General features: G+C 36.6%; 1 protein-coding gene across 5 annotated transcripts in view; it reads right to left on the bottom strand.

Moving 5' to 3' along the window:
• The window catches only part of LOC150102559 (echinoderm microtubule-associated protein-like 2), a 373,793-nt gene that overhangs the window by 212,099 nt on the left and 145,444 nt on the right, over positions 1 to 16,250 (bottom strand). For all 5 annotated transcript variants that reach the window (XM_090399817.1, XM_090399820.1, XM_090399815.1 and 2 more), the window contains one exon: positions 15,653 to 15,719. In XM_090399817.1, coding sequence (XP_090255943.1) covers positions 15,653 to 15,719 — 67 coding nt within the window. The remainder of the gene's footprint in view (positions 1 to 15,652; positions 15,720 to 16,250) is intronic.

Genomic DNA, 16,250 nt, shown 5'->3' on the forward strand with positions numbered 1-16,250 from the left:
TGAATGTGTTTAAGACCCGGTATGATGAGATGTGTGTGTAAGATAAAAGGACCTCCTAGATGAGTCTTTGACTCCATGAGGTCTTGTTTAATAATAATAATAATAAAAATTTTAAAACCTTACATTTTGCAACACTGCACTGGCATCCCCATTTCGATGCCCATTCCACTCAATTTATTCAAGTCTTCTTGTAAGGCCACAACATCTTCTCTACTCTTCATACATCATCCCAACTTTGCATCATCTGCAAACAACTGAATATTCCATCCAAATCTTCGCCAAGATCATTAACATACAGGTTAAACAGCAATGGTCCTAAAACAGACCCCTGAGGCACACCACTAGTGACTTTCCTCTTCCTTGGATATTACTCCCCCATACACAACTTGCCGATATCTATCAGATAGCCAGTCTCCGATCCAATGCACTAATCTAATATCCAATCCCATCCACTCTAGTTTGACTATCAACTTATCATGCGGTAATCAATCAAAAGCCTTTGCGAAATCTAAGTATACTAATATGTATCTCTCTCCTCTGTCCAAGGATGCCATCACCTTATTGTAACAAGTAAGTAGATTCCTAAAACATGACCTCCCTTTAGCAAATCCATGCTGTCCATTAAAGATAATACCATTGTTGTCAACCCACTTCTGGATCCTAGTTCTCACCAGCTTCTCCATCAACTTAACCACAACACCTGACATACAAATAGGCCTATAATTTGACACCTGAGTTCTATCATCTCCCTTATGAAGCAGCACAATCTTGCCCACCTTCCACTGCTTTGGAAATCGACCCAGTGCAAGACTCATATTAAAAAAATATGTCAAAACAGATGTCAACTCCCTGGCACATTCCTTCAGAATATGTGGTGATATTTAATCAAGTCTCACAGCCTTATTAACATCAAGTTTGCTCAACTCCGTATACACCTCTTGCTCACTTACAGTCAGTCTCTCCTCCCCATCATCAACTGCTTTCAATCTCTCCATGATGTCATATTTACAAGAATTAAAGACCATTATGAACTGCTCGTTAAGTATCTCCACTATATCTTCCGCCGTAGTTGTCCTCCTTATATCATTTTTTCCAATCAATGTCATCTTTCCATAATCATTCTTTTTTTTTTTTTTTGCTTGCTACATATTGAAAGAACTCCCTAAGATTCTTTTTAGCTTCATTAGCTAACTGCTGTTGATACTTCACTTTTGCTATCCTTACCAACCAAGTCACCCTCCTTGCCTGGATTTTGTAATTCTCATGGAACTGGTTATGACCACTTCTCTTATGCTATCTCCATAGCATAAGATATGCTATGGAGATAGCATAAGAGAAGTGGTCATAACCAGTAATTAATCTCTTCATCCATCCATTTAACACCTAATTATTTAGCCTTCTGACTTGTGGTATTCATTTAGACATTGCTTCTACTAGATAGTTTTTGAATATCCCCGAAGCTGCAATGATTGATCTCTTTTCCAGCTAACTTCTCATTCCATGCTACACACCTGCAAGCTGTCTCCTGAGCTCTTCATAATCACCAGCCTTGTAGTTCCACATATAGCTTTTTCTCCTCACTGTTGGCAACCACCCAGGTAATCACTTCAAGGTCACTCTCACCAACTGAAGGGTGATTTGAAACCTCATTTATAATTACATCCTCTGATGAGATGATCAAATTCAAAACCCTCAATCTCATGTGCCCTCTGTTACATACTGTTTGAGGTAGCTGTCCCTCAAAAACTCAAGAAACTCATTTTCTTTACTTCCAGTTGCTACTCATCATCATCCCAGTCTATATTTCCAAAATCACCCTTTTCTTATTTGCTTGGCTAATTTGATTATACATTTCCATCCACATTACCAGGTCTATAACAACATCAACTAAATATTTCATTTTATTCACCTCTATCTCATACCATACTGCCTCAAAACCACTGGCACTATTTCCCTCTTGCATCTACTTTGTATGAACATAACTCTTTCTCTATCGTCAATAGCACTCCCCCTCCTACCCCTTTTACCCTTTCTATCCTCATGAAACACATCACACCGTTCCATCTCTATTACTGTCAGAATGTCATCCAACCATGTCTCACTTATTGCACAATTTTTGGGTGAACAGACTCAATTAATGCAACCATTTCATTTGCCTTGTTTCTTACACTTCTAGCATTTGAATACAAACACAGCAGCTTATTCCTGGATCTATAGCTAGTTCCACTGACCTACTTATGTGACTTCTCCATGCTTAACTCAAGCCATTTCTTTTTCTCCTTATTCATCCTTGAACCTTCTTCAGATCCAACTGTCTTCCCTTGATCCCAGGTCATCCCTTTCCCCTTTTTGTCTACACATGCATTCACATCCTCTTGGAGCATCTACCTTTCTCATGCTGTGTTCCTCTATCCACCCTGAGCCTCCCCGTTTTCCTGTCTGTCTTGTACCTGTTCTCTCATTCTCTATACTCATGCTGTTCATTTCTCATTCTCTCCTGTCTTATGCTCCCATTCTTCCACATCGCTTACCACTTGATCAGATTCATCCTCTGCACTCATTTCTCTACCTTCCAGCAGCAGTCTCTCAAGGCAACTAACACCAAAACCACTCAAATGCAGTTCACTGCTCCTATACAGTTCACTTCATCCTTCAAACTCATTCCACACACATTAACAAACTGCACTCCATTCTCCTCATGCATTTCTGCTAACATATCATTCATAATCCTTGCTCTCTGCTCATCTCACTACTGTCATAGCTGGGCAACATGCTTACTACCTTTCCTATCATACTATTCTCTTTTATCTGTCTCAACAACCTCCTAATATCCGATCTGATGTATTGTTTGTTCTTTCAGTCAAGTCATTTGTACCTATTACAACTACCAACTCTTTTGCTCTCTTACTTCTCATATCTAATGTCTCAATCACTCTACCTCCAGTATATCAGTTTTGTGCATTCTTGCACACAGTAGTGAACAATACTGCCTAAGTATAAATACCTCTCAGCAATGCTAATCTGAATGTATTTAAGATAATTTTGTAATGCAGACACATTAGAGTTTTACTGTTCTTTAAAACTTAGAAATGTGGAAAGAATGGTGTTCAAGTTTGTGAATTCATGAAATGATTTTGAGAGGCAAAAGATTACTGTATCTACTGGTTAATTTGGAATCACACATCTAGAAAGACTGTTTAATGAAGGATAGTACTGTACAAGACTTCATTTCTTGTTTATAAACCATTTAGAGGGCTAGGCAATGTACACCTCCAAATCAAAAAAGTTAGAATAATCAAAGAAAATGTGTTGAATGATTTACATTTCTAATTTATTGCAGAAAATAATTATTACCAAATATGAATTAGCATAATCTAAATCAGTGTTTCTCAAAGTGTGGTACACGTACCCGTGGGAGTACGCGAAAGGTCTTCAGGGGGGGACATGGCAATTTTCGGCTATGCATCATTAATGCATGGAATCATTATTAAGAAAAAAAGAATTATTTTAAACGTATATATTTCTCAATAAATTATATATTATGTATGAATTCTCCTACTCAAATTGCGAGTTACTATCGCCACGACGTTCACGTTCTAGTGATAGTAACTCACTCCCTGCGGTAACAACATGCCCTTCCCCAGCAGTGTCACTATACTGAAGACACACAACACCTAATTTTATTGTATCACTGAATAAGGTACAGAGACATTTGCAGTCTGTGTAATATATTTCTCAACAAATAGTGCAATTAGAGACAAGTGGATAAAAACAACACTAGCTAATGAATCACATCTCCCCTCCAACAGAGGGGAGACGTGCCGGTGCAACACATGATTTTGCTTGACACCACCCGTCGCGAACGTGTTAAAACTAAGAAATATATAGTGAATGTGTTTCAGATATTATGGAATTCAGCTGAAGAGAATTAGCATTTCAAATCAACTGTTGGCTTGTCTTTGGTTCGCGTGATCTTTTGTTAATACCGCACCAATCATATGCACTTCTTCATAGCTGCTCTATCTCTACTGGCCTAGCATTGCTGTCTGTTTCGCGCTCTGCTTTTACTTCTCATTAGTCATTTGTGAAGGATTATTCATTACGTATCTCAAGTCTTGTAAATTATAGTAATTTTTGCTTGAAATAATGGGAAAGAAATTCATGTACATTATTTGGGTAGATGACTTTGACAATGCACACAAGGAAACTGTTCTCGATGCCAAAAGTAACGATAGTGAACAGGAGCTTCTTAGTAAGTCACACCATTTTCAGTTTTTTTCTGAAAACTTTAGTTTCCAAAAATCCCCGCATATATCTCGCACCGCGGTTTTTTAGCTTTAATATTTGGGGGAAAAAATGCGAGTTATATTCAAGTAAATACGGTAATTTTTTTAGCTTTCAAATTCTTAAGTATGGATCATTGGTTAAAGACTGGATTTATAAGATGCACAAAAGAGAGCAATATAGCAAATACAAGTAGCTGTAAGCAACAAGAAAAAGTTGATATTGTATCTGGATCAAATGAAATTGATAAGGGTGTGTCGTCTGACATCTCTAGAGAACCAACTAGGAAGAAGATGAAAAATCTTCGTAAGCATGATATGAATTACTTCAAATGTGGATTTTCATGGACAGGAAATGAAGAGGAACCTATTCCAAATTTTGTTCTATTAAAAATAAATCATATTTTTTGTTTACATGAACATATAAATTCAAATAAAATAGACATTTACAATGAAATATACTTTATTTATTTATTATTATTTTGATAAGGGGTACATGGTAATAATGAAAATTTAAGAAGGGGGTATGCGGATATCTGAAGAGTGAGACTCACTGATCTAAATCTACGTACTTTGTATATTATATAACCATGTAAACACATTAAAATGTAATATAAATTATAAGAAAACTTATTTGCAAACATTCACAAAATTAAAATAATTTTTAACGTGGTTCACAATACAGTCATCCGTCGAGTTTCGTCTGCGCGAAGATACATTTAACATCACATAAGAGAATAAATAACATTTTTGACTATACTTTTGAACAAGATGCAAGTGAGTGTAAAGTAAAAGGTTTCTATCTAGCAACAATGCATCACACACAGTGGCAACAGTGCAATCAGAGACAATCGGCATGTCTTCAACAGTTCCTCTGTTGATTTTGTGTTTGAGAACTGGGTTATTTGTGTATTTATCATTAAATATTTCATGATTTTTGCACAACATGGTCCCTACATGCCCAATTAACCTCCCTACCGGCCAATGTGAATAAAATAGTGAATCCATCAAATTGCACTTCTTATCCATGTTATTCAATGGGTTTTAGAGCTTCGTATCCAGATTTATCTCAACGTCTATAGACATCGTAGCCAGTTGGGCAGTTAAAAAACCTAGTGAAGAATCACAGAAAAAGAGGCAAGCAATTGATCTTAAAATAAAGTTGCAAGTTATAAAGCAACATGAAGCCTGTAAGTCCATTAGTGTGATTGCATATGACTTTGGATGGTCTCATTCTACAGCGACGACCATCTTGAAAAATAAGGATAAAATCATAGAGGCTGTAAAAGGATCTGCTCCCATTAAATCGACAATAGTGACGAAGCAACAACAAGGTCCTATCGGTAATATGGAAAAGCTACTTGCATCATGGATAGAGGATCTGAACCAAAAGTGCATGCCTCTTAGCACTATGACCATAACCACTAAGTCTCTTCAACATGTTGAAGAGACTTAGTGCCATGAAGAGACTTAGAGACATGTTGAAGTAGAAAGCAGGACCCGATTACGACTACGAATTCAACACTTCATCCGGTTGGTTCATGAAATTCAAGCAGAGTTTTGCACTACATAACGTGAATATGTATGGTGAATCTGCAAGTGCCAATAAGAAGGCTGCCAAGGAGTTTGTGGAGAAACTGGATAAAATTATTACAGAGGAAAAGTTTTTGCTTAAAGACCATATTACGATTCTGTTAGGGAGCAATGTGGCTGGATATAAACTAAAACCATTTGTGATGTGGAACAGTAGGAATCCACTAGCCTTGTAAAACATTAGGAAGCATACTCATCCAGTTCATTATTGGAGCAATAAAAAGTTGGGGATGACTCAAAAATTGTTTGTGGATGCCTTAATCAACTGTTATGCGAGTGAAATGGAAAGCTATTGTATCAAAGAAAATGTAAAATTTAAAATTTTATTAATTCTAGATAATGCTCCAGGTCATCCACCTTAAATTGGTGATCTTCACCCCAAGATCAAGGTCATGTTTCTCCCTCCAAACACCTACTTCATTGATCCAATTGATGGATCAGGGAGTTCTTGTAGTGTTCTTATACTTGGACAAAGGATTAAACCAAGAATATAATTTCTTGGCATCTTTAATTAATAGTACAACTAAGTGGAAAAAATTTCAACATCTCTAATCCAAAGTATTTTAGCAATAAGGCATGACACCTTTTGGCTACTTGTATATGGAAATATGACCTGCATTACTTCAACTTGGTATCACTTCTGGGTTTGCCCACTGATCAGACCCTCAATAAAGGTCAAAACCAGTCTGGGTAGTGACCCTTTCCATAATGCATAGGCATTATATATGTCCATAAGGATATGTGCTTTGCATTATGGGATACTAAGGCAAGGGATGTGAAGTCATTGGCCTCTATATAAGAACTGCCCAGTCCTGAAGTTTCTTCAGGAGCAAAGTTTCATTTGGGTAAAGGATTAAACCAAGAATATAATTTCTTGGCATCTTTAATTTATGATATTTTCCTGATTCCTTAAAAATGTTTTTTCTTGCTTCCAATTAATTGCTCATTACAAAAGCATGTTTTTAGTTATAAAAGAAAATTTACCCTATAGGGCAAAAAAAAAAAACATTCTAAGAGGTTCAACATTATCTTATATGGATCACATTATTAAGAAAAATAATATTAAATCAGATATCAAAATAGGAAATATTAAACTATCTATATACTGATGATGAAAGTAGAACATTCTCTTAGCTACATAGTCATTGGATGCATTAAGTCATTAGACTCATTACTGAAGTATCTACAGTAACAAATTTTGTATGAAAATTTGTAATTAATTAAACTATGAAAAAAGAAATGAGAATAGTAAAACGCCAGTTTCATTGTTAAGGTGGTAAGTGTAAAATTGTAATTTAGCAAATACAGGAAAAAAAAAGGTAGCTTAAAGGTCAACACCAATGACAAAAGATCTCTTAAAGGCTATGTGGAGATCTTTTTTCTGCATTTACCTGATGCCTGATCCTCACTTGTGACAGCATACCAAGCCACCTAGATACTTCAGAAATCAGTACAGGCTGGAAATTTCAGATTTAGATGACCAAATTGCATTCTGTATTAGCTTAAACTAACAGAAAATGCTGGTATAAAATAACAAACGGTCATGCCAGTTAGGAATGTTGCCTCGTTAAAGAAGGTCCCCATTAATCAGAATCCCCACTCCTTTTATTAGGAAACCAGAGCAAACAGTGAAAAGTCAGCTAATGGAACAATTTCAACATCAACTGAGGAAAGACAGGCAATCAACATAAGTATCAATGGAAAAGTGGATATGATAAAAGAATTAGAGAAGTACCACACTGCCACACTTTGGTTACCGAAACAAAGACAAAAACAGGTAACCCTTCTAAATAATAACTACAAGATCTTATGTTCAGGAAACAGTGATCAAGGAAATGGAGTATCTAGAGGATTCAACAATCAACCCACACAGAGATAATCCTTCTGAATTTGTATCTATAGTAAGACAAAAATAAAGTAAAGGAGGAGGAATTTGAGTAATTAGAGAAGGAAGAGTAAATAAATACTCTCCCTTCTCTAAATGTAAATAAATAATTGAAGAAAAATGAAAGAGTTTGAGAACAGGAATCAAACCTTGGAGATTCAGTGGCAAACTCAGAAGAAAACATTGATTGATTCTGCCAGAGAGGCATGTGGTGAGATTGTCTGTAAGGATAAAAAAATCAGAACTCCCTGGTGGACACAGGAAGTTAAAGAGGCAGTGAAGGAAAAGAAGAAAGCATATCAAAAGTTCCTGTCAAATAAGTCAGCTTGTGCTCTTAGAGAATATAGAGACAAATGCAAGAATGCTAAACACTGTGTAAAACTAGCTAAACAAAAGTCATGGGAGGACTTTGGCAAGAATATGAAAATAAATATCAAGAAGGTGGCAAAATATTCTGGAGGTTGTTGAAGAAGCTTAGGAATGGAGGAAAGTGTGCTGTAAAAGGAATTAAAGATGATAAAGGAGACATGAAAACAGGAGAAAAAGATATCCTTGAAGTATGGAGTAATTACTTTGAAAAACTTCTAAATGAAACAAGCAGTGATGACAGCACAGTGCTAAAAAACACTGACCACGCATGCAGTCAGGAATACATATCCATACTTGAAGTAGAAAAAGCCATCAAAGGCTTGAAATGTGGAAAGGCAGCAGGAGTAGATGATATTCGACCAGAAATGCTGAAGTATGGTGGTAGAAGAGTCTTACAGTGGCTCCACTGCATAGTTCAGAAGGCCTGGACAGAGGGACGAATTCCCGATGATTGGAGTAGAGCTCTCATAGTACCCATATATAAAAAGGGAAATAAAACTGCTTGTGAGAATTACAGAGGTATTTCCCTACTGAGTGTTCCTGGCAAGATCTATGCAAGTATACTTGAGAAACGGTTGAGAAGAATTGTGGAAGAAAAGCTTGGTGAAGAACAAGCTGGATTCAGGCCAAATAGAGGCTGTCAAGATCAGATCTTCACTTTATGACAAATAGTCGAGAAAGCATGGGAATATAACAAAGATCTGTATTTAAGTTTTGTCGATTTGGAAAAGGCATATGACAAGGTGCCAAGAGAGAAGCTATTCAATACGCTGCAGTTATATGGTGTCAATGGGGCATTATATCAAGCAATACTTTGTTTTTATTTGAGTTGTAAGTCAGCAGTTAAAACTGAAGTACAGGAAGATGGTTTAATGTTAAATCTGGTGTGAGACAAGGATGTACATTATCCCCTCTGTTATTCATTATCTATATGGATCACATTATGAAGGAAAGTGGTATTAAACATGATATCAAAATTGGAGATGTTAATGTCAGCTCTTTGCTTTATGCGGATGATGTTATACTTCTAAATAAATCCGCTACAAGTCTGCAAGATTCTCTGACTAAATTAAATAACTGTTGTAATAGATATGGTATGAAGGTCAGCGATAAAAAGACAAAGACAATATAAATAGGCAGAATCATTGAAAATGTCAACTGTGTTGTAAATGGAGAACCTGTGGAACAAGTAAAACATTTCAGCTATTTAGGCATGATTTTTACTGAAGATGGTAAATTAAATATAGAAATAGACAACAGAATCACCAAAGCTGGTATGGTGGGAAGTCAATTGAATAAATTCATATGGAATAAGAGAGAAATTAGTCGGAACACTAAATTAGCTGTATACAAGACAGTGTTCAAACCAGTTTTAACTAATGGATCTGAGAGCTGGGTCAGAAGTAAAACACTTGACCAAAGACTAGAGACCACAGATATGAGAGTCCTGAGAAAGATCATAGGCGTGAACAGATGGCATCAATGGCAATATTATATTAAAAACGATTATATTAGGAAAGAACTTGACATTGTCAGCATCCAGGAATGCGCTAGCAGAGCTAATCTCAGGTGATATGGTCACTTAAACAGAATGGGCGAGGAAAGATTAGCAAAACAAGTGTTCTCTGCCAGGTTGGCAGCAAAACGACCCAGAGGAAGACCAAGATATAGGTGGATTGATACGGTACAAAGTGCCTTAGACGATAGAAATATAAGATCTGATAATGTTGGAGTCTTGACATGTAACAGACTGATTTGGAGGAAAACTGTAGATAGGAAATTAATAATGATGTAAATTTTTCATGTAGTACTATCATATCCTGTACACCCCTTGAGGTTACATAGCAGGAATTTGATGATGATGATGAGTAAATAAATAAAAAGGACAAGATGGTTCTTGTTGCAGCTCCAAACAGCAGAATAGGAAATGAATACCACACATATAAAAATGTTTGGGAGAAAATCTTTATGAAGTAAAGTCAATAAATATCTGTTAGATTTTCATTCAGTACAGCCTAGTCATTACAAATACCATGTTCCAATATGTGTATAAATTTACTTGGAGAGAAGACAAAAAATAAGAAAAAGCATACTATGTTATTGTTGATAGTTATATCTTCACATAACTTCATATATCTCCATGCTCATTCACAAAACACAAGGGGATTTGAAATAAGAATTGATCACCACTCAGTTTTGAGCAAGGGAAAAAAAATAAATAACATAATAGGTATAAATATTTGATTTAGCTAGACAGGCTTGTAGTAAAGTTGTCTGATGCATAAAATGTGTAAAAGTAGCTAAACAAAAGTCATAGGAAGATTTTGGTAAGAACACCAAAGATAAATATCAAGAAGGCTTAATAAAAAAAATTTTTTTTTAAAAAAATGGAGGCATAAGTACTGTAGAAGGAATCAGAAATGAAAAAGGTGACATAAAAACTGAGCATAAAGATTTCATTGCCAGTGTGAGACCACAGTCCTGCTTATTTGAGATCTGAAGTGGCTTGAAAAAGTTTCATGTTTGATCTCTAGAGCAGGGTTTCTGGACTATGTAAAAAATAAATACAAAATTAATAATTAAAAAAAAGTAGAAAAAAATCCTCAGCCCACCCACTGTGCAATTTGCTAGTTTTACAAAAACCTTTCCTGGATGGGAGCAACATAATTTTTTAGAGGGATGTAGTCAGGGGAATAATCAGTACTCAAAGTAGAAAAAGAAACCAGAAATGTTTAAATATGGAGGCATAAAAGTTTTAAAGTTACTACACTGCATAATTCAGAGGATCTGGTCAGAAGGTCAAATTACTGATGACTGAAGTACAGTTCTCATGATATCCCCCATTTGTAAAAAAGAGAAATAAAGCTAATGTGAGTATGAAGAGTTTCCCTACTGTGACTGGTAAAATTTATACGTACTTAACTACGATAAATTGTAAAAGAGAAACTTGGAGAAGAACAATCTAGAGTCAAGGATACATAAGAGTTGCCAGGATCACATAGAATCTGTCGTAAACAGATAGCATCAATGGCAGAATCATGTTAAAAATGAAGATATTAAGAAGGAAAGAACTTCACATTATTACTATTTTGGGAACATGTGAGCAGAGCTAATCTAAGATAATACTGTCACTTAAACAGAATGGACCAGTTCATTGGTTTAATGTTTGGAATTACAACCAAAGCAGCTAAGGCTGAGGACAATGCATGATATCTGTAAATTGTGTGTATTCAAGAGGAAAATCGAACTTCCATGTGCAAACAGTCCTTTGCATCCTAAATGGGATTCAAACTCTGGTTTTTCAGCAAAGGACACTTTTGATATGAAATGATGAATGGAGGCTCTTTAAATAGAATGAGAGAGAAAAGGTTAGAAAAGCAGGGAGGGTTTTTTTTTTTTTTTTTTTTTGTGAAAAGGGCTGGAAAATGACCCAAGGAAGACCAATATCTGGGTGGATTGTTGCTGTTAACTGTCTCAGAAGACAAAATATAACATCCAACAGTATGGGAATTCTGACATATAACAGTCTAATTTGAAGGAAGTTATGAGTATTACCCTAGTATTATGTACATCCTTCTTAAGGTTTTATATATATTACTATTATTACAGGCAACTCCAGGGAGTCATTAGACTCATCGAGGGAGGCCCCAAATCATATTCATCACAACTATTTGACATTCATACAGTATCTATCATACCTCGCCTTAAACTCATTCACTGTCACAGCATCCACCACAGACTCAGGGAGTGCATTCCACTCATTCACTACTCTAAAAGTAAAGAACCCAGCTCTAACACCTTTACTAACCACACTTTTGCCCAGTTTCCATGGATGTCCCCTAGTCCTCCCATAACCAGCCCTGTTCTCAAAAATATCTTCTGAATTAATTTTATAGAAACCCTTCAGTAATTTGAATGTCTCAATCATATCTCCCCTCCTCCGCCTATCAACCAATTTTTGCAACCCACAAATCCTCAACCTGTTCTCATACGGTTCATTCCACAGACCTGCTATCATCTTGGTCACTCGCCTCTGGATCCTCTCCACCTCCTCCCCATCAAGAAGAAACCTAGGTGACCAAATCTGAGCACAGTAGTCTAGATGGGGTCTTATCAAGGCTCGATACAGAGGAACAATAACCTGCTTGTCTCTGCTTGTCAATGTATTCCTCAGCAACCAAGTGATTTGATGAGCTGATATGGCCACTTTTGCAATGTGTCCCCTAAATTTCAATTCCTTATCCACCAACACTCCTAAATCTCGTGCCTCATCAATTTCCTGGAGCACGGTTCCACCAATGCAGTAAACTGCCGCCAATCTTTTCACCCCAAAATGCATAACCTTACATTTTGCCACATTAAATTGACATCCATTCTCCTTAGCCCAGACCTCCAATCTATCCAAATCATCCTGCAAAATTTTGACGTCATCTGCATTCACTATTGCCCTACCCAACTTCACATCATCCGCAAACAAATGAACTGTTCCTTTCAGATCCTTTCCTATATCATTTATGAACAAATTAAACAGCAGTGGTCCAAGAACAGATCCTTGTGGCACACCACTAGTCACAGGCCGTCTTGTGAACTCTACTCCTGAGTAAACCACTCTCTGATATCTCTCCGTCAACCACCCTCCTATCCATCTCACCAACCCTATGTCCATTCCCATATGCTGCAATTTACTGATTAGAATTCCATGTGGTATCCTGTCAAAGGCCTTAGCAAGGTCCAGTAGAATCACTGTAAACCCATTACCCTCATCCAGTTCAGCCGTCACTGTGTTATAATACGTGAGCAAGTTACTGAGGCATGACCTACTCTTCACAAAACCATGTTGTCCCCTATACAATATCCCATTTTCATCTATTTGATCTTGTATGCTTTTTTTGACTAATTTCTCTAAGACCTTGACAACGATTCCACAATTGTTTCTTTTTTTGCAGCTCAAGCTTAATAGTGTTATTCATCCATTTAACCCCTACTTGATTTATTATTCGGACTCTTGGTATACAGTCAACCATTGCCTCCTGCAAACAGTTCTTAACCACCTCCCATGCACTATCAACATCCAGCCCTTGCAGTTTTACATGCCATGGCATTGAGCCAAGCACACACCTAAGCTGGTCATACTTACCAGCCCGGTAATTCCACATGTACCCTGTCTTAATTGTAAATTCGACTCCTTTAGCCACCTCCCAAGTCATGACCTTATGGTCACTCTCACCAATTGGTGGCAACATGGTCATGTTCGTTACAGCCACATTCTCGGTTGCAATTACTAGGTCCAGCACTCTCTGCCCCCTGGTATTTTCCAATACATGTTGCCGTAGATAGTGTCCCTTAATAACCGCATAAAATCCAATTCCTTCCTCCCATGTGCCCTCTCCTCTTTCCAGTCAATGTTACCATAATTGAAATCACCCATAATAATTACCCTCCTTCCACTCATTTCTTCTATTTGCTTATGCATACTATCCCCACCATCCACTCCATCACCCGGTCTATAGCAGCACCCAATTGTATATTTTGTTCTGCTAGATTCTATCTCACACCAAACAGCCTCAAATGTGCTTTTTTCCCCATCATGCAGTTCAACTTCTATACTCCTTGGCTGAAGCTCATCAGCTATCATCAATAACACTCCTCCCCCCTTTTTATTCACCCTGTCACTCCTGAACACGCTATACCCGTCGCATTCAATCCCACTAGCTTTATCATCTTCTGTCAGCCATGTTTCACTAATACCGACAACCTGTGGCCTGGAAGTGCCAACCATGGCCAAAAACTCTTCCTTCTTGTTCCTAATACTCCTGGCATTAGTGTACATGAATCGCAGAAGCCCATTTGTTCCATCCCTACTTTGATGCCTTATACTAACTATCCCATTCTGATTTGTTGTCCGTCATACTAGCTCGGGCATAATATACTCATTCATACACTTAACTGCCCCCCTAAAGTCTGCATATCTACTCCCCCCCCCCCTCTTAATAAATCTAGTTTCCCTGAGTCTGACATCCACTTCCACATCATTCATCAACACTCTTTCAAGTCTCCGTACACCAACTCCATTCAAATGCAACCCATCCATCTTATATAAGTCCTTTCGCCCATCGAACTCATTCCACACATCCACAAATTCCACACCACTCTCCATGCATAACCCACGCATAAAGTCATTGGCAATTATGACCCTCCTCCTAAACACTTCGCTGTCATACCGCGGTAAGATACTCACCATCCTAACTCTCTCACTCTTCTCTTTTGCTACCTCAAACAACTCCCTCACATCCTCTATCATTTCCATTTTGTCCTCTTTCAAATCATTCGTTCCTGCCACGATTATCATCTCTTTCACCCTCTGTTTTTGCAGTCGAATAGATTCGCTGACGTCCTTTATGTTCGCACCCGGCTGGTACGACTTCGTTAAACTCTCAATTATTACGCCTGATATATATATATATATATATATATATCAGGAATATCATGATGACAGAGAAAAGAACAATGAATGTGAAAATAATGCCAAAATGTTGACTGTATTAAAATTAATGCAGTCAACATTTTGCTAATCAGAGAGAAGAAATTCAGTATATTTTGCTAACTTAAAAAAAAAAATTCTATCTGATTATATGATGAGAATATTCCATGAACAATATTTTCATTCTTTTATTTAGTAATTTATATTTCTCTCTTTCTTTCTGAAACAACATTCAAACAATCATCAAAGCAAGAGAATTCAAAAGCTTGAAAGGTGAATACATGCTTCCAAGATCTCCACGACTGATTGCAGTGCTCATGTATTTCACAGGCAAGTTAGTTAGATAGTCATACCATTTCAGTTATCACTAGAAATAAATATTCATATAAGCATATAAAATATTTGCATAATTTACATAACACTACTGAGTCACCAATATTCTCCGGTTGGAAAGACCCAGGTTCAAATCCTGTAAATGATGCTAAGAACCTTTGTCGGGGCATTTCAGCTGAAAGTGAGTTGGTTGGTCTCAAATGGAGGTGGCAGGGTTTTTCCCCTCCCAGAAAAACAGTGTTTCATCCTGCAAAAACAGGTAAACTGGCAAAAACAACATATGCAATTGATAGGATGGATATGCAGGTGGAATTGACTACCTTATCAGTGTATTAATTAGGTTTCAAAGTAGACGAGTTCCTTGTGACAGGTCACCAAGCAAGCCTAACAAACATGGGAAAATGTGACATAGCTCTGGGATCTGGCCTAACACACTCAGCTTTCCTAATTTTCTATTTCCATTTATTTTATATTTCATTGTCAATATGTATATGTACTGTCCATTTGATTTAAAAGTTATATCCAATTTTTGTCTACATTCATATAATATATATAATGGATTCTTTAGGCAAACAAACAGAACTAATTCAAAGTACAGAAATAGGAAATGTAATATAAATCAACTTTCTAGATTAAATTTTATGCAAACAGGTGTTCTAACAGAATAAAATTTTCATAAAAAAGATACACTGGAAAAAAAATACTTACTCGGTTTTCTCTTCTGCTAGTAACTTGTCCTGAAGCTATTAACAGTTTGTTGGGATGCAGAGCTAAACTAACAAGAGTAAAATAGGGGGAAAAAAATTCAGAACTTCATTTAAAACATCATTATATTTAAAGCAATTTTGTACTTACTGATTATATACAGTAAATTAAGTGGTTATTAAGGATCTTTCCACACAAGTATGATTTGCACGATATAAAAATTTTAATTTTTATTGAGTTTTGTCACCAGTTAATTTACATCCTTAGCTATGGAAATCTTTTTGTGGCAGAGTATGCTATTTCAATATGACTGTACAAAATCTTGAATTCATAGAAACATAAAAGAACATACTGATGACCAAAGTATTATTTGCTCTTCAGTTATAAAAGTATGGAACAAGTGTTTGCCCATAATTTTTGATGTGACAAATCTTTATGCACATAGGAGTAAACTTGGAAGATCCATCATGAAATTCCTGACAGAAGAATCTACATCATTTCCTGGAGGTGACCACAGTGAAAGTGTATGTGTATGGTACCTGTAATCGTGGACACGGGATTTGCTCCAATAACTGAAAATTCCAGAAAATAATGTGAAGTG

Source organism: Typopeltis vanoorti, chromosome 10, assembly GCF_054136105.1.
Source record: "Typopeltis vanoorti isolate ZY-2024b chromosome 10, IOZ_Tvanoo_1.0, whole genome shotgun sequence".
Taxonomy (NCBI): domain Eukaryota; kingdom Metazoa; phylum Arthropoda; class Arachnida; order Uropygi; family Thelyphonidae; genus Typopeltis; species Typopeltis vanoorti.